Below are 20826 nucleotides of genomic sequence, written 5' to 3' on the forward strand. Positions count from 1 at the left end.
ACGCTGATGAGATTTACTCCTTAGGTTTTGAAATTTGGTATTGAATGAGAAGGCATTTCTTCGATACTCAATACTATAGAGGCATGTCGGTCGGTGCCTAATAATATCGAAGTTTGGTACCCAGCCCAATTCTAGAATTGTAGTAGCTGCCTTTTTGGCTTGTATCACTGTTATTGGACTTAACTGTAATTTAACATTTTGACTGCACATCCATATATCCAAACCACTCAAACTTCAATTGTTGTCTGTTCATTTTGACACAGGGTAGCGCCACATCTGTCTTCCTGCGAAATTTCCGGCAGGTCATGTACAACCTGCTTCTTACCAACCCTCCCTGGCTGGCTCCCACCGCGGTGAAGAAATATTTTACCCAGGTGTTGCAGTGTCCTCGGTGTAAGACAGGCCTGTGGCCTTTTCTGGAGACGGCCATCAGGTAAACCTCATATCACATAAGTTTTCTTGTCTAATTATTCTAATTGCATTTTAAATGTTTGGAAACGGATACTTTTCCCATTAAAAGTAACCACATTATGTAATTAATAAGCCTTCTTGACATTTACGTATTGAAAAAAGAAGTAATAACATAATTTTCTCATATATTTACGGTTTCTTTATACTATGTGTGTGTTCCTTCAGTTACTGCCTGTCCAGTGAGGTCACTTGTCACCCACTCCCTGGGCCGGCCCTGCCAACACTGTTACATTTCCATAGTGACCTCCTGGCATTTTTCCTCAAGCTCTTCCAGGGGGAACTCCACTCTGTCACAACCGGGTAACAACTTCTAAATATACAGTGTGCGAGATAGGGCAGGCAGGGCTTTTTCTTCTTTCTGTTCATTAACAGAGCTCCTAATCCTTCTCGCATGGACAGAGTTGTGGAGGGATTTTCCCACAAATGAGTTCCCTATTCCAGAAATCCTTAACAAATCATGTTATTTTAGCTGGTGTGTGCTGCAGCGCAGAGGTGTTGAAATACATCTTAAAGATTTAAGACTTGAATGAAGCTAGATTTATAATATGTTTCAGTTTGCACTTCAACAAGTCAACATTGTGTTGCTGATACTTACTAAACTGCACGTAATATGGACTACATGTTGAATTAATTGTTTAATTGTATTATTTTGTTATTTTGGTTCTTACAATGGTCTATTCTTCCTTCATTCACTCCTGCCTTTTCAGCGATTTTGTGCTGCCTGGGGGAACAGGAGTCTCTAAGGGTTCAGCATCAGGATCTTTGCTGTATGGAACCTTCTGGACTGTTTGGGAGCGCTCCACGCTGTTGTCCAAAGCTGTGAAACAACTAACCCAGCTCTTGTTAAAGGCTCTCATCGAGGTAAATACTGTGGAACTCATGCCTCGTTATTCTCATTGGATGGTGTGTTATACCACCCGTAGTCTATATCCACGACGTTCCACTTCCGGGATTGCTCTTGTTCTGCTGGAAATTCTGCAGGATGTCCGTTTTCGGATGTCCGTTACCTTCCGCTTTCTTTGTGTTGTAATTTTAAACTCCGGTCGATTTATGAGGACTACGGTCAACTGCTCCTCAGACAGCTAGCTAGACTATCTGTCGAATCTGAGGTTTTTGTTGCACGACTAAAACAACCTTTGAACATATACTGTACATGTTCCACCAAAACAAGTTCCTTCCAGAGGCCATTTTGCAGCGGCACTGTGGCTCCACTCGGCGCTCGGCGCTCCGCCCATGACGATTGTGATTGGTTTAAAGAAATGCCAATAAACCAGAGCAAGTTTTACTCCCCTCCCAGAATGCTGTGTGGACTAGCCAGACCCTCCTCTGCAGCGCTGTGAGACTATACCACCCAAGACAATTGCCAGTTGGGTCAGATTTGTGATTGGACCAGGAAACCAAAGTTACACCTACTGTTAGAGCTTGCTAACTCCATACTGTGATGTTGTTTATCTTCACTCAAGGACGCTGAGAGGAATGAGAAGCAGAAGCTGCATTTGGCGGACACCCTGCTGGACCTCCTGTCTGTGTTGGTGGAGTTCTGGTGTCAGCAGCACTTCAAACTCAACCAGAACCTGGTTGAAAAGGGGCTAAAAGACCTAGGAGAACATTTTGCTGTTATCAGCCAGGGTATGGAAGAAAAATTGAAAGAAAAAGAAAAACAAACTGAAGTTCACAGCTTTTTCATTTAATTTTGTCTGCATGTGTGTGTGACCAATAATGTAGTACAAATGTCACTTTTCAGCTGCTACTACTTTAAGAAATACTGCACCAGAAAATAGAATGTGCTAATTATAAGCAATCACAATATATAGCAGAATAATTACCATTATAAAATATATTTTTTTGTCTTCTGAACACGCCAAAATCATTTTTACTCTTAATCATTTTAAGTCAATCAATCAATTCATCACTGACAGTATGGTGTCTGACGTATTGTCCCTCTGCTTTGTCCTGTAGATGTGTCTCCAGTGGTCCTGGCAGAACAGCTGGCTGTCAGGATTCGCTCCACCAGACTTAAGTTGGCGATGGTGGATGCTATATTCAGGAATGTTTGTTGCAGGAATGGATTCACAGTTGGAGATGAACCCCTGTCTCTCAAGAAAATGGTGTGTGTGTGTGTGTGTGTGTGTGTGTGTGTGTGTGTGTGTGTGTGTGTGTGTGTGTGTGTGTGTGTGTGTGTGTGTGTGTGTGTGTGTTTCTTGTTCTTCACTCACTTCACATTGTCCATTACTTACCCATGGGAAACCTCATTTTCTTTCTTCAGTCCTGTATTCATTTAGCCATTGTCGCTTTGTCATCATTTGAACCTTGCACCTCTTACTTGTGTGAATCACAACAGTCATGTGCTGCTTAGTTCAGTAAGTCATGAAGACATTCAGTGACATTTTGTAAAATATAAGTTTCCAGAGTTCAGTTCAGTCCCTGTACTAGAAACAAGTCATTTTGCTTTGAAAGTGATTTTGGCAAAATAAGAGCGTCCACGATCTTCAAATTCTGATCAAACTAGACACACACACACACACTAATGTTTGTAAAACACAGCAAATCTAAAAGTAATTTAATAAACTAACTATATAACTGATTTAAAAAAACAAATCTGATACAACAGTTTTAGTTATTTTGTTTTCTTTTCCACTGGGCTTTTGTGTTACAGTAAAACTCAAATATTTTGCATTAGTTAACATGGCAGTGTGAAAATTGATATAGATTATATTACAGTTCTCTGCTATAGAAGCAAAGATGGCTGAAGGGGTCTACCCATTATATTACCTTGCAGTAGAACATCTGGCTTTCTCACACTGATGTCTTTGTGCCTCCTCAGTCCCCTAAAGACACACAAACATCCAGTTGAAGTCACTGTTTAGGGCACTGTCTAACCTTGTGTGTTTGTGTGACTTCTGACAGGTGCTTTCCTACCTGCCTGCTCTTGGAAGTTTAGCTCAGAGTCCCACCGATGCTAGCCTCAGGACCAGACCCACCTCCCACAGCTGCACCAGCCAGGGGACCGGCTGCAGGTCAGTTACACACAGCTGTCTGTCTGTACCACTGTTTTTTTTTTGTCTTCATAAGAACCTGAGGCGGAACATGTGAGGACATACGTGCAGAGGTGGGGGCTGCACACAGACCAATAGTTTAGTCTGATTTTCAGTGGCTTGTAAATGTACTTATGTTCAAAGATCAGCCTGGGGATTTTTTTTTGGCAGTGTGTGCAGATCATTATAAGTCCATTCTCACACACTCAGTGTTGTAGGTGGTCAGAAAAACACTTGATAAATTCAGCCATTACCTTTTCTATCACTGTGGTTTGTTGCTTCCCCAAACGTTTCTTGAAGGCACAGTGCACATTTAAGAGTTTAGAAAATTAACAAAGTGGTGTTTAACAGCGTACATGTTGCTGCTCAGGCTGTCTCTCTCAGGCTGTGTAATGAACTCACCACTTTCTGTTATCCCGTCAAATTAGCTGCATCGTTTTGCCTAGCTTGTGCGTCTAAAATAGCAGAACTATTCAACCAGCAGTCGGCTCTGCCTCCATTGTCAGGTTTCCACCCATTTAAGGGCAAAATGGGCCATTTAAGGGCAAAATGGGTGGAAATGTACAGACCCAATGAGAAATGTGAGTGAAAGGAACAAAGGAACACCTGGAGAGAGGATGAGTGTGTATGTGTGTTAGTGGGTGGGTGGGTGGGTGTGTGGGTGGTTGGGGTGAGGAGCAGAGATGCATGAATGGAGGGACTGAGGAAAAGCTGGAGAGAGGCGAATGGAGGTCAGACGGAGCGTGAGGAGTTGGCATGTGATGGGTCATGCCCAGGTCTGATCCTATCAGTGTGTGCTGGCTGACAGAAGGGGTGCAAAGGGAGGTTAGACCCCCTCCTCACACACACACACACGGTGCTGAGTCTGATTTGGACAGGAAGCCGACAGATAGACAGACTAGGATATCCCATCAGGCCTTTGTGTCTTCCCTTACGACCACCAGTTCTCATGCCCACCTCCCTCCCCTGTTCACCTCTCTTGATCTTCCCTCGCATACTAAATCCCTCTCTGAATGCAATCGTACACACACTCTCCATACTTGGTATCAGACATCTGCTGTTCCACCAGCAGGTAGTTGGCCTGGAGAAGGGCAGGAGCCACCAGGGAGCGGGTTCATGCGAAGGCTACTGGTTCATGCGCTGACCCGATCCACTCTTCCCTCCATCACTGCTTTCTACTCTTTCTACTTTCTGCTCTTCCCCCAGTTTCAAGGGTTTAGTTTGTTTTGACATAGACGAAAGAGAAACTGAATAAAACAAGGAATGCGATCTGTGCGGCTGAGATAAAGAAATGCCAAAGGGCATGCGGAATCATTTGACCCTGAAAGAAAGAATGAAAACAAAATGACAAAGCCTGTGATGAATTTAGAAAACAGAAACCAAAATCACCTCATTTTTCATGCTTTAATTCACGTTATTATACATATTCTCAGTGACGTTGACACTCTTAATCAATTGGCACATCTTCTGTTGAAGCATTTACGAGGCTGATACACTCCTCAGTATTGACGCATTTTCAATACAATTCTGTTGTTGGAGCTGCTATGATTCGGTAATATAATTTAAATATTGTATGTAAGAATTCAACTATATTTATAGTTGGAGCACTTAGTAATTCATAGTCCTTAACAGGATAAGACATGAAAACAGCACTTTTTCAAAGTCTGAGTTGAAATAGCTCACACATGATTGTAGTTTCAATAGTATTGGTTTTAAATGGTTTCAGTCCGGTTTTATCTGCCTTGTCAAACTGTCGGTTAAACACAAGATAAAATCCTGGCAAGATGTTTGGTATTGGATTCATGAAAAGCTGTTAGAACGCATTAGGCTGTTTTACTGTGACTTGAAGCTGCTGTAGTGTGTGAGATGGCGAGTGTGCTTCTTCTGCACCAACACACACGCTGGCGTCAGGGCACACGTCCAAGCCATACCAAGCTGACAGGCTGGCTGATTGACCGACTGTTTAGATGGCCGTTTGACTTGCCGGCTGGCTGCGTGGCAGTGAGTGCTGTTAGCAGAAGGGAAGCTGTAATTAAACAAAATTTTTCTCCTGCTGGCTTAATCAAGCACTGTGTATTGCTGTTTTTTTTTCTTAAGCCATTTAACTGTCATTACTTTGGCTCCATTTCTTCTAACCAGACCTGCATATAGTCAATATCAGATGGCTTTAAGAAAAGCCTGCACATCAACTCCACTAATAGTTGAAAAATGGAAACAGATTTTTTTTTTTTTTTTTTTTGCTATGACCTTTTTTGTAGAATTAAAGCGAGTGGAAAATGCAATGCATAGATTTCTCTTGCTGCTGCATTCGACATGCACTTCCCCCTTACTTCCATTATCTCTCACAAGTTTCTTGAGAGTCGGCCTCCAAGGGCACACGCTGCCCCAGGCCCAGAATTGATAGCTGGGCCACTGACAGCAGGCTGGCCTCCGAAAGTAGACAAGCCAAGTACTGTCAACCTCAACTGCTGCCAGCCTATATGGACAGGGGACACTTGGGTGAAGTGGTTTGAGATGAGAAGTGGTACGCCCTTATACCAGACACTCTTATGGACTCTCTCATACACGCAGACACACACACACACACACACACACACACACACACACACACACACACACACACACACACACACACTGATCTTGTCTCTTCTCAGCCTTGTCCCTGCTAATAACAAGCAACGTGACAGGATGTGTGTTTCCTCTTCACTGCTGGGAGCTCCTTCCTGGCTTCTGAACAAGCCAATTACCAGGGAACAAGCCTCTTCTCTGTAATACGGATGGCACTCGGCTTCAATGCAGCGCACGTGCACGTGCACAGACGTATACACTCCAGACACCTGTCAGGCTTCATGCAGGCAGATCTCCCATACCCACTCACAGGACTAGTGACAGCCCACAGCTATTAGCACGCCACTACTTTGAAGAGGCTTCACTTTCTTTTACTAGTTATTCCTCCTAATGTGCTTGCTCACATCGAATCCTCCGTCTCTGCTTTTGAGGCGTTAAGTGGGAAGAAAAGTGCTTTGGAGACGGGAATGGAGGATTGGGTGTGTGAAGTAAAATTTGTGTGTGTGTGTGGCCAACACAGTAGGCGTTTGACAGATATTGTCAGATTTCATATAAAATGATATGACGCCACGAGGGATTCATTTGCTAATGCCACTTTTCACAGTACAGTAATGCCTGTTTAACTTTCTGTACGAATAGGTCTCCTCGCTGTCGTGCTAAAATGGCCAGTCATTGAAACTTTGGACTTGTTTATATGTAAATCATGGGTAATCTCTTATTGACTTAAGTTCAGCACACGTTTGTATATTTTCTCATAACCCCATTTGACCATGTCCTTTGTCTCCATACAGTGCTCAGAGCTCATTGGTGAATGAAACAAGCCCAGAGCAAGAGAACATCCCCAGAGGTCTGAACAGAGTCAACGCAGCAGGTAAGGCACATACAGTACAGTCCTACACACATACACACACCGCTGCAATATAGCTGCACATTTGCAAGGAGCGGACTTTTAATGGACTGATGCACTGCACTAGGTCATCAGTAAAGAGGGACATGATAGCTCTGTCATCACTTTCAGTTTAATGAAGAGCACATAATGTATGGAGAGAGTGATTGATTGATTTGCATCGGACCAGCTATAAAGGCAACTCGGCTGCATAAGTCGTGTGTGTTCGGGGTAGAGTTTGGGCCACATTGCGCCTCCTCCTCCACTTGTTCTATTCGCATTGATATGCAACGCTGCACTTTCTGTTTTGTTTTGCCTTTTGCTCATATTCACCTTTTTTTAAAAAAAAAAAAACATATTAGATAAATAAATGGCACAGACAGAAATAATGGCTTCCTCACACAAAACAATAACACATATTAGTACGCACAATGCGCCTCAGATCTCCATTTTAGGGATATTAAATGCAGCAATTAGAGTGTGCTGCAGATACACAGAGGCTGCACTAGTGGAACTTCCTGCAATTAGAGGCATGGCACTCTGTGTGAACTCCTGAAGGTGTCAGAGCTCATATCTCCCCCCCCTCCACCTGATCAGAAAGGCCCTGTGCTGGTGCGATGGAGGGGTGGAGGGAGTGGAGGAGGGAGAGCTGAGGCAGGAGACTCAAGGCTGTTGGCATGTGTTGTTTTTCCACTACGTGATCTCTATACCGATGCGGTCGGCATTAATTTTTGATGAACCATCGGCACAGCATCCTCCCCTCTCGCCCTCTCATCCCATCCCATCTCATCCCAGTCTCTTTCTCTCCCTTCCTCTCTTTCTATTAAAGGCTTTCTTACCCACATATGTAAGCTTGCTTTCTTATATGCTGCACTTTTTTTGCTTTGGTGTATCTGTCTCGCCTCCTGGAACCTCAGTATCTTTGTCAAAGTAGCTGAGAGGGGTTGAGGGATTTGGGATGAACTTGGTCTAATCTTTTTTTTCAGTTCCGTATTTGCTTCTGGAGGCTCAGCAGAGACTTCAATCTAAATCAGCCTAAACATGCTGTATGTAGATTTTTTTTTTTTATATATAGCTGGAACACATTTGGTTTTAGCTTCATGTCAACGTGAAACAAACTATTCAAGTCAGCATTCACACAGCATAGTTCAAAAGCTAGGTTCTTTGTTCTTGGGAATTTAAAGCTACTCCATTAGTACATTAGTACATGGAGTTTCATCTTAAACCTGAGTGGAGGTCTGATCAGCCCATGCACACTGTAACCAAACTACTTGACTCCCATTTTGGTCAGCAGCACTATCTAGAGTTGGTTTGGGCGAGACTGGAACATAAACTACCTCAGGAGTCTATGTGGTGCAGATTGGGCAGTGCAAACACTGTCTCAGTGATGTTAATTTCATTGACCGTCAGCTATTTTATGATCTGTTTTTCTAATTCGTGATTTTGTAGTGAATATTGATTTGGATCTGTGCCTGATCGATCACAACATTCCTACTGCACCGCTATGTGCCATCACTAATAAATATCTTTGTACCATAGTGTAACAAAAACATAACCAAGGCAAAAGATTTTTGTGAGCCTGGCTTTCACATTCAATTTATTCACTTTTGCATTTGTTCATTTGGCAGACAGCTTTGTCCAAAGCAACGTACAGTTGAAGCCACAGTGGATTTGCTTACTATTATTTAACAGACACTCTGTGTTTGTGTCTTATTACTTCCTGTTGGCACATAGGGGCTCTGTTGCTGCCCAATGTTGTGTTTGGCTGATACAATTAAGGTACCCTACAGTAAAATCCTCACCAGTGGAATTTAAAAAAAAAATTGATGGTCATTTACATTAATGCCAGTAGATTCTTTTGTGGCACAGTGTAGTAATCTCGATATGGGGGAATGAATGTGTTGCTTTTAGAGCCAGCAACAGCAGTCGTCTTCAAATAGTTTTAAATATATCCAATAACTGGCACTGAATACCTTTCTAACACATTCCTCACAAATGGCATTGGTACAGGCTTCCAGCAGCTTTTCGGTCCAAGGATCTACAGGCCAAGCGACATTTTACAGGAGTGTAGCAAGCAGACTGAGGGATATAAAGAGCAACACATACATTTAACTTTTCTATTAAAGTGTGAAACGGGGGATTTATAGAAAAGGACAGGCGGATTTATCCTTTCCGTGCTTGTAAATGCTGAGCGTGCAATTACCCCTATAATAGAGGCGTTGTGTCCAAATTGGAGCCATTAAAGTGATTTAACAGTGCGTGGATTGGCCCTGGCATTTGCGAGGATGTGTACACATGGGGTGTAGTGGAATGGGTGTTTAATCACAGCGTTTTAGAGCCCGGCAATAGCAGAGCAGCCCATGTAGAACACTGACGTACCACACAGTACAGCTTACTCATTAGGGACTGAAGTTTGGACTGGGCTCCACCCTTTGTTTGGGTGTTTTTGATTTTCAGATTTGAAATATCGGTTTGCTTCACTGATTGACCACATTGTTGTTTCTGATGCTGATACTGGACAACCACGAGTGTCTGCTTTCTGATGTTACTTTCGCAAATAACGTTTAAGTTAATGATTTTTTGTAGTTCAACACACTTTCAGAATGAAAATCAGATATCAGTATAGAATAGTGGGTTCTTGCACTGGATGATGAGTCTAATTTTCGTTTGGCTTTACCTTGGCTGGAAGTACTTTAAAAAAGTTGCAGTCAAGTACCTGCTTCATCAGCCTTTTGTGTCCTTTGTGTCCAGCGTTTGTGTGTCCTTACTCCTCAATGCTTCCGAATGTTTTTTTCTTTTTGAATTCATAAAGCAAGTAAATGACTTATTTTGTATCTAATGGCATTCTAGTCTCTTCAGTTGACATCGGCTTTTGAACATTATTCCATTATGCTTTTTTAAACCTTCAACAGCCTGTTCAATGACTGAAATATTCTTATTATATAAAGCTGCAAGGTCAACTACATGGTGTTACATAAAAGTATGCAACATTTATAAGTGAAATGTGTAGAGAAATATAATACACTAAATGTATGTGTAGTGTCACTGCTTCTGAACTGGGCATAATCTTTTAACGTCCAACTTCCTTCGGTTTGTTAGGTTTTGCATCATATTTCTAGGGAGAACATTTTTGATGAACAGTTCTTCCATTTTCCTGTGTTTTTTTTCCCCCGTCCACTCTTCAACCTCTATACTACCAGTGGATGACATTTAATGCGTCTTCTGCATCCTCAAAGACACCTCCTGGAAGAAAGGAATTTTTCAGAATGAATAGGATCCAGAATTTCCAATATTTCCCCTATATGCTTTGAAATGCAGGAAACCCTTTCACTCCCTCCTCCACTGCTTCTTCTTTCTTGCCCCCCCTGTTTCCTCCCTCCCTCTCCTTTCTATCCCAGTCTGTGCTCTGTGCGCGCTGGAGAGGAGCCCCTGTACAGGTGTGGCGTCCTGGGGAGAGCTTGTAAAGCATTTATTATGGGCTTTGCAGTCCTGTATTATGCTGGCAAGCACAGAGCCACTCATGCTTGGCCTTTAACTTCCCTCTGAAGTTCAGCCATACATGAAAAGAGGGGGCTCTGGCCCGCTAATATATTCCTGGTTTAATATTGTATCCGAGAAAAGTGAGGGACGGGGGTAAAGAGAAGGGAGGAGAAGAAAATTGTGTTTAAAAATGTAAATGGAATCCTGGAAGGGTTTTTTTTCCACGCCTGTTCACTGGTAGTTTGCTGATTAAATATCACGTGGTGACACTGGCAATGCCCAGCGGAGCTTTTGAACCCTGGATCTGTGAAGAATCCTTTTCGAGGCTTTGTGCGTGGGCTGTCTACCATAACTTCCTCTCAAGTAACATAATAGGGACGAGCGGACAGGAAGCAAGACTACATTCGCACCACTACATTCATTCACTCGCCGACTGCCCCGATGTTAACTTTGTTGGGCTCGGGGTGTAGGTGGGAAATCTCTGTGTCTATAAAAGAGGGAAAGAGCGAGGCAAATCAGTCCAACTCTCCATCTTTTTTGTCCCTTTTTTTTCCCTTGAAAGATCTCCCCCGTTTTCTCATCTCATCTCCCTTCTTAAATCGCATCCTCATTGGCGGGTCGTACTTTTTTAGGTCAGGTTTTTTTTCTTTTTTTTTTTTTTGGTGTTTGGGGACATCTCTGTGGTATTTTATTGGCGTGTTCACCATATCGAGGGGGACAATGGGCAGGACATCGGGGCACACCCTAATTTTGGATTTCTCTCTTCTCTTCCGCCTCTCTCTTTTGGGTGTGTTTGTCCGTCGTGCGTGTCCTGGTCGAAGGAGAGACCCTCCTCCACAGAGCTTGCAAAAGGAACCAAGTGGAAACAGTGCTTCAGATCCTGGCGCTTCCTGGCACGGACATCAACGTCAAAGGTAAGACTTTCTCACTTTCCCTTTTCTCTGTAACCTCTGTCTCACCGTCACCTGATTTCACTCCCACTGTTTGCTCTAGGGTTTCGAAGAGCGATTAACATTGGGAAGAGAGGTGAGAAGAAATAGAAGTGTGTGTGTGTGTGTGTGTGTGTGTGTGCGCGCATCATCATTGAGGTTAACCTTTAGCTAAAATGTAAAGGGTGTGTCTAGAAAGAGCCGGATGGGTTTGGAGGCTGAGATTTATAGCTTTATGGTGACTTTGCTAAGTGAATCGAATCCCTTCTGATATTTCAGACTGACTTTCTTTTGTCCCTTTAGGTCAAATACAATGATTTCCCCTCCTTTTATGGATATGTTGTGCTGTTTCTCCGATTTTGTAATAGCCCTTTAATAACAGCCTAAATCAACTTGCATCTTTTGGAAGGAGGCTTATGCAAGAGGGAATCAGGCAGAACTATGTTCTAAATAGTTAAATTACCGCTGTCCCTTTGCAGTTGTCTCCCTAAACAAGGCCTGCGTTAACAGAGGAAAAACATCTTCGGTTGGAGTCGTTTCTTGTCAGATCTACGTTGTGATGTTCTCTAAATGGTCAAATTTGTATTTTTTAAGACTAGTCTATCCGTGACCGTTTTTCATTTTGGAACGGCTGTTAAACATGATCGACTTGAAATGCCAGTTTTTGTATAATTATGTAAGGTGCACATGGGCGGTGGTTAGTAACCTATTTGTAACTCCCAAACAAGAATTTCAAGCAGTCTAACGGCACACTCATAATAGCTAAGCAGTCTTTAGCAGCCAGTCGTGTTAATGTCTTTTGTCTTATGGCAGCGGAAAAGACCGATAAGTCATTAATTTAAAAAAAGTAAGTTCTTTAAAATATTGCTGACGGCTGTGTCACTTACAGTATTAGCTTTAATCACTTTGTAAGGTATCTCGTCTATTTCTCCCAATTTTAGCACAGAGGTCCCCTAATCCGCCCCCTGCTAGCTTATTTGTTAGCTAAGTTGTTAGCTCTCAGCGCTAACCAACAACTTAGCCGCAACAGAGTGGGTTGCCACAATAAGTCTCTCTCAATCTTTCATCATGACACTCAAACTTTAAAATTGTCTAATACCATACTTTAGGAGATGTACATACCTATTCAACTGCTTGATACGCAAAATTCTTTACAAAACATTGCTCCTCAGTTATTAAGTGTTAGCTATTTACTATGTAAATTCTTGGCAGAAAGCAAAGTTGTTAAATGTCAGAGATCATTAAAAGGTATATTTAAGCTTTTGAACCTCAATAGCAAAAGCTTAAGTGCTTGTTTGTGTGCTTGTTTTGTTGCCCATGTAGACCATGCAGGCTGGACGCCTCTGCATGAAGCGTGCAACCACGGCAGCATTGCGTGTGTGGAGGCTTTGCTACGTCACCGCCCTGCACCTGTGCTTAATAACCAGGTGGGTGGAGTCAGTCCACTGCAGGACGCCATGCTAAACGGACACATGGACATCGCCAAAATGCTACTTGAGCATGCAGGTGAGTGAACTTCATCAAAACACATACAGAGACTCAGTGCTTTAGAGTGAGAGCTGACGTAAGGAATGACACAAAGTATTGGTTTCATACATAAACTATAAAATGTGAACATTTTATATTTTCTCAAGAGCCAAAATGAAGCTCAAAGTGGCAGTGCCTGATGTTGGCTAATCCAAAAATGGGCAAAGAAGTGGAGCGTGGATAGAGCCACTCCACCAACCCCTCACAGTTGTCATGAAGGGGAAACTTAGCTTTAGAGACCAAACCCATTTTTGTACCAGGCTCTAAACATGTTTAATTGTGCTGTAACGTTGGGCATTTTAACATGAGGGTCTATTGGGATTAGTCTATATCCAGGACTATGGAGGACTATGGTTAACTGCTCCTCAGATCTCTGCAGGGTAAATCCAGACAGCTAGCTAGACTTATCTGTCCAATCTGAGTTTTCTGTCGCACGACTAAAACAACATTTGAACGTACACATTCCACCAAAACAAGTTCCTTCCCTTGCAGCGGCACCGGGGCTCCGTCCCGCACTTAGAGCCGCCAAAGACGATTGTGATTTCAGGGTTAGTTCTTTCTGTAGTACCTTTTTAAGGTGAAACTGTGACACACATAGTGTTGTTGGTGCTTTATTTTGTCAATATTACTCAGGCAGGTTCAATTAAGAAGTGTTACTCTAACTGTATGTTACATGTGTATATGTCCTAATTTGATGGGATACACTCAACTGTTTATTCATAACAGTGTCATATATGTCTTCATGTAATCCATCTTCCTTGAAACGATTCATTAAACCAAATGGTCCTCGTCACATTGATGGAATCATATAATGTCAAAATAAAACACCTTTAACTTGTCTAGCCGGTTGGCTGCCAAGAGAGCTAATCTGTAGAATTAGCTATTCAGCTAATGATTTACTGCAGTGGTGGGCTGCATGTCACTGCTGCTGTAGCCAAGACACACTTTAAATTTAATGTAGCCAACAAATGCAGTGGAGTTTACTGACAGATTGAATGCTGCTTCCGACCTTATTGGCAGGGCCAGTTTTATCTCAGCTAGCCTCCTGGTAGAGTGAGCCACCATTTTGATGGTGGGGCTTTTAAAGGGGCACTCCACTGATTTTACACATCACATTCAGTTCATTCATCACACAGATGACTACTTTAGCCTCTGGAAGCAGTTGTATAATGTCTTCTCTGGCTCTGGAGCTCTGCAGCTCTCTAAAGTCTGAAAAAAATAACCCTGATGATGTCATTCGGGTTAATTCGGCTTGGGCATTGAGACTGCATTTTCTTAGTAGAACGCCTGTGTTACAATCTGGAGGCATGGAGTTTGAAGGACACTGGCCATTTACCCGACGTGGAGAATCTAATCAAAGACGGTATTAATTTGCTTTATGGGAAATGTAGGATCTAGGGTTTTTTGGGCTTGATCCATACTTCTATGGATATCTTACTAGAATATCCCTTTAATATTGTGATATGTACAATTTGTTAACGTTATCTGAGAGTATATTACGGTTACCTACATCTAAAGAATTATGGGCTGCACACATACAGTGCAGTTGCCCAAGACAAAAAGAATTGGTACTGGACCCCAGAGGCCGTAGCAGGTGTCTGCTTCTTCACTGTATGAATTGTAGATCATCTATACCGTCTCTCCCTCTGCCCCCACTGCTTGTCTTTATAATCCTCATGCAATCCTGCACTGCAGTGTCTGTCCAAACAGATTACAGCATCACCTCATAGATGTCTGTTAATGTCTTTTTGACAAGATTAGAGGAGTCAGGATCCGCCGCTTGCGAAATTCACACACAGGTTTTTGTGGAAATGTGTCACAACACAACCTAGTTTGTGCGTCGGCATGTTTGCGTGCCACATACAGTCTGAGCTCAGGAGGGTTGAAGCGAGCGTGACGGGTGTCATAGCTCAAGAGTGGAGGTGGCGTCGCTGGGTGTGCGGCAGAGGAAATGCATGTGTGTGTGTGTTTTTGGGGAGGGGTGTCATTTGCCAGCGTTGAACAAGTCTCCCATGTAACATACCTCTGCCTCTGCTCACCTCTCAGTTTGACTAATTATAGTTAATTTGATCCGACTTTTCCATTAACACATGTACATATTCTGTCCTCAAAAAATAAATTAGACTGGGATTGTTTAGTCCCGGAGAGGAAACAAGAGAGCGCTCCCTTTTTTCTTTTTTTCCTTTCCTCAGTAACAGGAGGGAGAGCAAATTAAAAGAGGTCAGCGGAAGAAGCAGCTATCTGTATCTGTAAAATTAGAAGATAAAGCGAGTGTGTCTGTGCAGCAGACGTCTGGCCTGCTGTCTAGGCCAGGTCTCTTCGCAGGGACCGAGCAGAACAACAGGAATAAGAATACTCCCAATCTGAAACACCTGCCGGCTTGTACATTATACTGCTTTTTCTCACTCGCTCTCTCCTGACTGTTTGCTATTTCCTCTCACCTTGATGGCGGGTTGTCTAAAGGCTACAGCAGGGAGCTGGCGAAGAGGTGATCCTCTTGACTCCAGGCTACACTGTCTCTTTTGGTCTCTTTTCTGTGATCTCCATCTGGTTGCCATGGACACCATCGATAGGCCAAGCATTTTCTGTCTTCTTTTTGTTTAGATCTTTAAGTCCTGGCTGTTAAATGTGGAAAGTTTTGGCTTTGGGGCTACATCATGCTTAGTTACTGTAAGCATCTTTATGTTGTTGTTCATTCCAGCAGGACTTTTGTGCTCATGGCAGCATTTCTAACACCCATACATCAGACTACTTTTTAAATGTTTGGCCAGGGAGAATCGCTGCAACGTCCCATGACAGGAAAACAGGCTAGTGGGCCAGATGCATTTCCATTCCTCTCTCTCTCTTTATTTATTATAGTCCTGTGTTTTATTCTTCTGAGTGCCTGCTACATCTCCTTGAAACTATATTTTCCATTGGGGCATTCACCCTGCTGTTTCCAACAGAAAGGCTGAACCTAGCTGCCAAGGATCTGGTAGGCCAGAGAGGGCAACACTGACACTGGCACACCAACAAAGCCTTTATTTGAGAGTGATCTCACTCCTTTGTAAGCCTGTCTGCTTGGAGGCCGTGTGTGTGTGTGTGTGTGTGTGTGTGTGTGTGTGTGTGTGTGTGTGCGCATTTTTAGGTGTGAATTGTAAGGGGGGGAGGGATGAATGGACCCTACCCCCTCTACCTCGGTCCCTCCAGGCTTATGGAGCTGGCAAGCAAAAGATGCCATGGCCCAGGGCAAGGCTGACTCTGCTCTCCTCCCCTCCTCCTCCCATTGCCCAAGGCCACCCCACATGACCCTTTGTGTGTGTGTGGCTTGTTTTTACTCGGTATGGAAGTGTCCTTGGCTATATATTTTGGTGTATGCATGCACAAATATTTTCTTGAATCTCAAATGCTGTAATGATTGCTGGCTTGTAATTAAGTAAGTGTGTGTGTGTGTGTGTGTGTGTGTGTTTGCTGTTTCCCTGTGTCCCTTCATCAGCTGGTAGGAGTGTTTAAATTTTGCAGGGTGGCCAGGGCAGCCGGTACCCTTGATTGGAATGGAAATTGACCCGGAGCCTTTAGCTGTGCAGTTCAGACCTGGCACACACACACACACACACACACACACACACACACATACTGCGGAGGCGTGTCAATGAGCAAAGAGGGTGGAGAAATAAAGAAAAGAGCCTTTAAGCTGTCACCACTCTGCCCTGTGACCGTAATCACTGATGGCGTCCTCTCAATACAGCCCACCGTGTTAGTAAGCACAGCCAGTCCACCTCAACTTGTAAAAACACACACACACACACACACACACACACACACACACATACAGACTAACTAATTTAGATTCTTGGAGGGCAAATTGTATAGGAGCAGAAAGAAAGAATTGTTCAGGTATGGGTAAAGGTGTTTTAATTGTTTCTCATTTGTCTAATTTTCAAATTTAGTTTGTTTTGTTTGGCTTGAGTCAAGTTCAGAGAAGGCAAGAGAGGTTGCTACATGACTGCCTCTTCATTTTCTCTTTGGAGTATTGTGCATCTCTGGTACACACACACACGGTCGGTTAATGCGCAGCATCTTGAGGTCCCTGCAGATCTTAATGTGAATGAGTGTTTGTGGAGCAGAAAGATGTCATTTGCTCAGTGGCACAGGAAACGCACAGTCCCCTCGGACCACTGTAGTCAGTCATGGTTTGTCTCTGTCTGTTTGTCTATCTCTGTCATAGATCTCTTGACACACACACACACACACACACACACACACAGGTAGTGCTTTAGACACACTTGGGCTGCTTCACTGTCAGCACGGTAAAGAAAGTTCATTCTTCTTAGCACTTATTTCCCTGTGGGTCCTGAACTGGCAACTGCGTGGAGCTGAGCACTCGTACCATTAGAGGTGAGACTATGTTTGGAGCCCTCGGCTTCACTCGGGTGTGTTGATGTTTCAGCTGCGGGTTTCTTCATGCTGTATTTCAAGGACCTCCCCCGCTGGGAATTTTAGACTAGATTTTTCATCTTTCTCCTCTCTTCCTGCCTCTCTCTCGCGATCCACCCCCCAAACTTTCTTTCTGTGTTTTGGGGTGGTTGCCAGGATTAAGTCTGGAGCTCTATCCAACGGTCTCCCCGGTCGTTCTTCAACGTGCTCTAAGAGGGAGGGAGAGACCCCTTTTTCTAGATGAACCCTATGTGTTCATGTTTTATACAGATGAGGATCAAAGTAGGGTGATGATGATTTTGTGATTTGTTACCAAAGGTTTCTTTCAGCCCCAGCACCACCTTTTATAGTGTACAAACACACAAATGCCTTGCCCCTTTTTTAAACAGCTGCAGCTTTCGATGAGCGTGAAGGCCACAGCGAGCTAGCTTCAGTGAAGAGAAAAGGGCAGAGGCCAAGGAACATTACCTGAAGTATTTTTATGTATTTTACTGTCCTCTTTCGCCTACAAGGTTCAGCAGGAATGTAATATATTTATTTGTAAGGACCGCATAATTATTGATAGTAAATTTGTAAGTGTGGAAAAAAAAATTGCCCTTCCATCCACAAAGCCAAGTTTCAAGGTTTAGTTTGTTTCTTTTGTCCGATTCCGGGGCCATTGAAAATAAAAACATAGTCACAGGCCCAAGATGATCTTGTTGTTGGCCATGAAGATCGTTCTCTGTCTCTGTACTCCAACCCTGAACTCATCATACACTCTAATTGTAGTACGCTTTTCTTTCTCACCCTTTAATTAAAACGACAACTCCGGATGGAATTGATTAGCATATTTAAAAACGTATATATATTCAAATGCTGTTGAATGTCTTGATGTATACTTAATTTTTTCCTGTATGACTCCACCAGAATTCAAACATTCAACCATTGTTACTTTTCAACAACCATTGTTGAATTTTTGTCTTGGTGGAGTCATACAGTAAAAAATGTAAAAGTATACATCAAGACATTCAACAGCAGTTGAGTGTGTTTGCTTAAGTCATTCTTTCAATAAGAAACTAAACCCTGCAGCGTTTGTAGAGTGTTGTACTTTTGAAGAGTTTTGGGCAGCAGTCAGGATGGTTCGTACAGTGGGAGCAGTTAGTCGTTCAGCGAGAATGTTAAGTGAGTCTGAAGTTCCCAAGTTTAACTTTGCCATCACAAAGTCAAATGTAAAGGCTTCATATAATAAAGAGACTTTAAAAGGTGCAGTCAAATGTGACAATATTGCTACTGCTGCTATAGCATGCAATGATTGTGCCCATGAGAGCTTTGCAGACGCTGAATTCTAAAATCACAGTCTGCATTGATATGTTTCTTGCTTTAGTTGCTTTAGTCTTCTGTGTTTATGGAGTATTCCAATCTACTTCTATCAAATTAACTTCCAAATAGTTTGAATAACTAAATGAGCCCGTGTGCATGCAAATGGCATCATAGGAAACCGTTTATTTGCGTGCACAATGATTCAGTGCATGACATATTATTAGAGCAAACAGCTGATGGCAGTGATTAGCCTTTTCTGATTCAAGAGATCGGTTAAGAGTTCATTTATGGCTCCACTCTGATTATTTAAGACGCTTATCACCCAATGCTGATCAGCGTCCAGTAAATCAAGAGTATATCTGATAACTCTTCTCACTAGAGGTGTTGGAGCGGCAGGGGATTACACAAAGCTAGCAGTTGGTGTCCATGCTTTTACATCCTACATCCCGTCGTTATCTGCCCCACCTCCTCTGCAAGGCTATGATCCCAACTTTAATCTGTGTCTGCCCAGACTGTGTTTGGGTGAGCAGCTCACGGACACGGTAATCAGACACAACCCGTGACGCTCACCTGTGACTGAGAATACAGTCACTGGCTGTGATGACAGTAGAATTTCAAGGGAAGTATAGCAGAGGCGATGCATACCCTGGTATTGTTATACAAAAGACATTGACCCGACTGCTTCATCTGATGTAACCTCGACAGGCTTTCCCATCCCTGTTTTCTATGCTCTATATATCAAGGTAGAAAAGGGGAGAAAAATATCACTGAGCATTCAGACACTGTTGCTAAAGCAGAGAGGGATGTTCGCATATATATGTCTGGCTGCTCTTTCTTTTTTTCCTGCGTCTGATGCCCCTCCGCTGGCTGCTTTGGTGCTTCACTTGATTGGCCTTGTTGTTTTTGCTGTGGTTTGTAGTCGCTAGCTAGCAGCTCCCTGTTGATATGTGATGCCGTGCCCCTGGCTGCAGTACACACACTCACCCTGCCTCTCTTTTTCAGGCAGTGGGGGGGGGAAGAATAGAGAGAGAGAGGGGATGTTTACCATGCTGTGGAGCTGCCTGCTTCCCAGCTTGTCTGCCTCAGAGAGAGAGAGAGAGAGAGAGAGAGAGAGAGAGAGAGAGAGAGAGAGAGAGAGAGAGAGAGAGAGAGAGAGAGAGAGAGAGAGAGAGAGAGAGAGAGAGAGAGAGAGAGAGAGAGAGAGAGAGAGAGAGAGAGAGAGAGAGAGAGAGAGAGAGAGAGAGATCTTTCCTTCCTTCCTTCCCTCCCTCCCTCTTTTTGCGCCAATTTTCCCATCCTCCACTCTCGCTTTTATATTTCTTGTCTTCGCCTGCCCTCTAAAGGCCAAAGGGCTTTGCTGTGTGTGTGTGTGTGTGGCGAGACTCACTGCATCTGGCTGGTGCATCAGGCAGTGGCTTTTGCTCGGCATGTGAATTTCCTCCCTCTGCTGTAGCTTCAGAGCTGAGGTCTTAGCGGGGCAATTTCACATCCATGTACACACACACACGCATAAAGGATGGTGTAATTACCCTGTGCTCTCATGTAATCCCCCAGGTGCTGTATTTATCTCCACTGCAGCATATCTGACACCCAGCGCCAATACCTGGATTCACTTCAGTCGCAGTCCCTGCACCAAAACCATTCCCCAGCCTCTAGTCTCATAACCGTGTGTGTGTGTATGTATATATGTGTGTATTACATTATAAACAGCAGGTGATGCTATTTGTATGTCTTCTGTTAGAAAATATGTAATATAGCACTGGCTATGACCATTGATGTCTATATCAAGTGCAGTTGAGCTGTGTGGTGGAGCATTAGAGCATGTTTTAAATCCCAGGATGGTTAATAAGTGAATATCTTGTCCAGAGGATAAAACATATTAGTATAGAAATGGAGGAAAATACATTTAAAATCCTGGAAAAGCAAAAGACACAAGCATTAAGACACAAGCTTAATGGAAATAAAAGGGAGAAAGTCAAGCAGGTACAGCACGACAGACAGCACGCACCGACACACACAGTTAGCTTTCAGGCAGACTCATCTACAATCAATCTCGCATTTCTTTCTCTTGTGCCGATGTGCGATCTCGTGTTTGAGCCATGGTAGAGACATGACAGAGAGAAGACTTTAAGAGAGTATTATTTAATTTTAAGTTTGCCTCTGTTCATTTTTGGGTCCTCTATATTTTACTGCAGTTTAAATGCCCCTGTATTGT

General features: G+C 43.2%; 1 protein-coding gene across 4 annotated transcripts in view; it reads left to right on the top strand.

The window, feature by feature from the left end:
- The window catches only part of slf1 (SMC5-SMC6 complex localization factor 1), a 31383-nt gene that overhangs the window by 5664 nt on the left and 4893 nt on the right, over positions 1-20826 (top strand). For 3 of the 4 annotated variants that reach the window (XM_035994309.1, XM_031308670.2, XM_031308672.2), the window contains 9 exons: positions 264-433; positions 637-771; positions 1179-1332; positions 1935-2100; positions 2431-2579; positions 3379-3488; positions 6866-6945; positions 11262-11354; positions 12693-12875. In XM_035994309.1, coding sequence (XP_035850202.1) covers positions 264-433; positions 637-771; positions 1179-1332; positions 1935-2100; positions 2431-2579; positions 3379-3488; positions 6866-6945; positions 11262-11354; positions 12693-12875 — 1240 coding nt within the window. Of the gene's footprint in view, positions 1-263; positions 434-636; positions 772-1178; positions 1333-1934; positions 2101-2430; positions 2580-3378; positions 3489-6865; positions 6946-11261; positions 11355-12692; positions 12876-20165; positions 20334-20826 lie in introns of those variants that run through there. The other variant, XM_035994312.1, reaches the window with a different exon arrangement.

The sequence above is a fragment of the Sander lucioperca genome, chromosome 2 (genome assembly GCF_008315115.2).
Source record: "Sander lucioperca isolate FBNREF2018 chromosome 2, SLUC_FBN_1.2, whole genome shotgun sequence".
Taxonomy (NCBI): Eukaryota; Metazoa; Chordata; class Actinopteri; order Perciformes; family Percidae; genus Sander; species Sander lucioperca.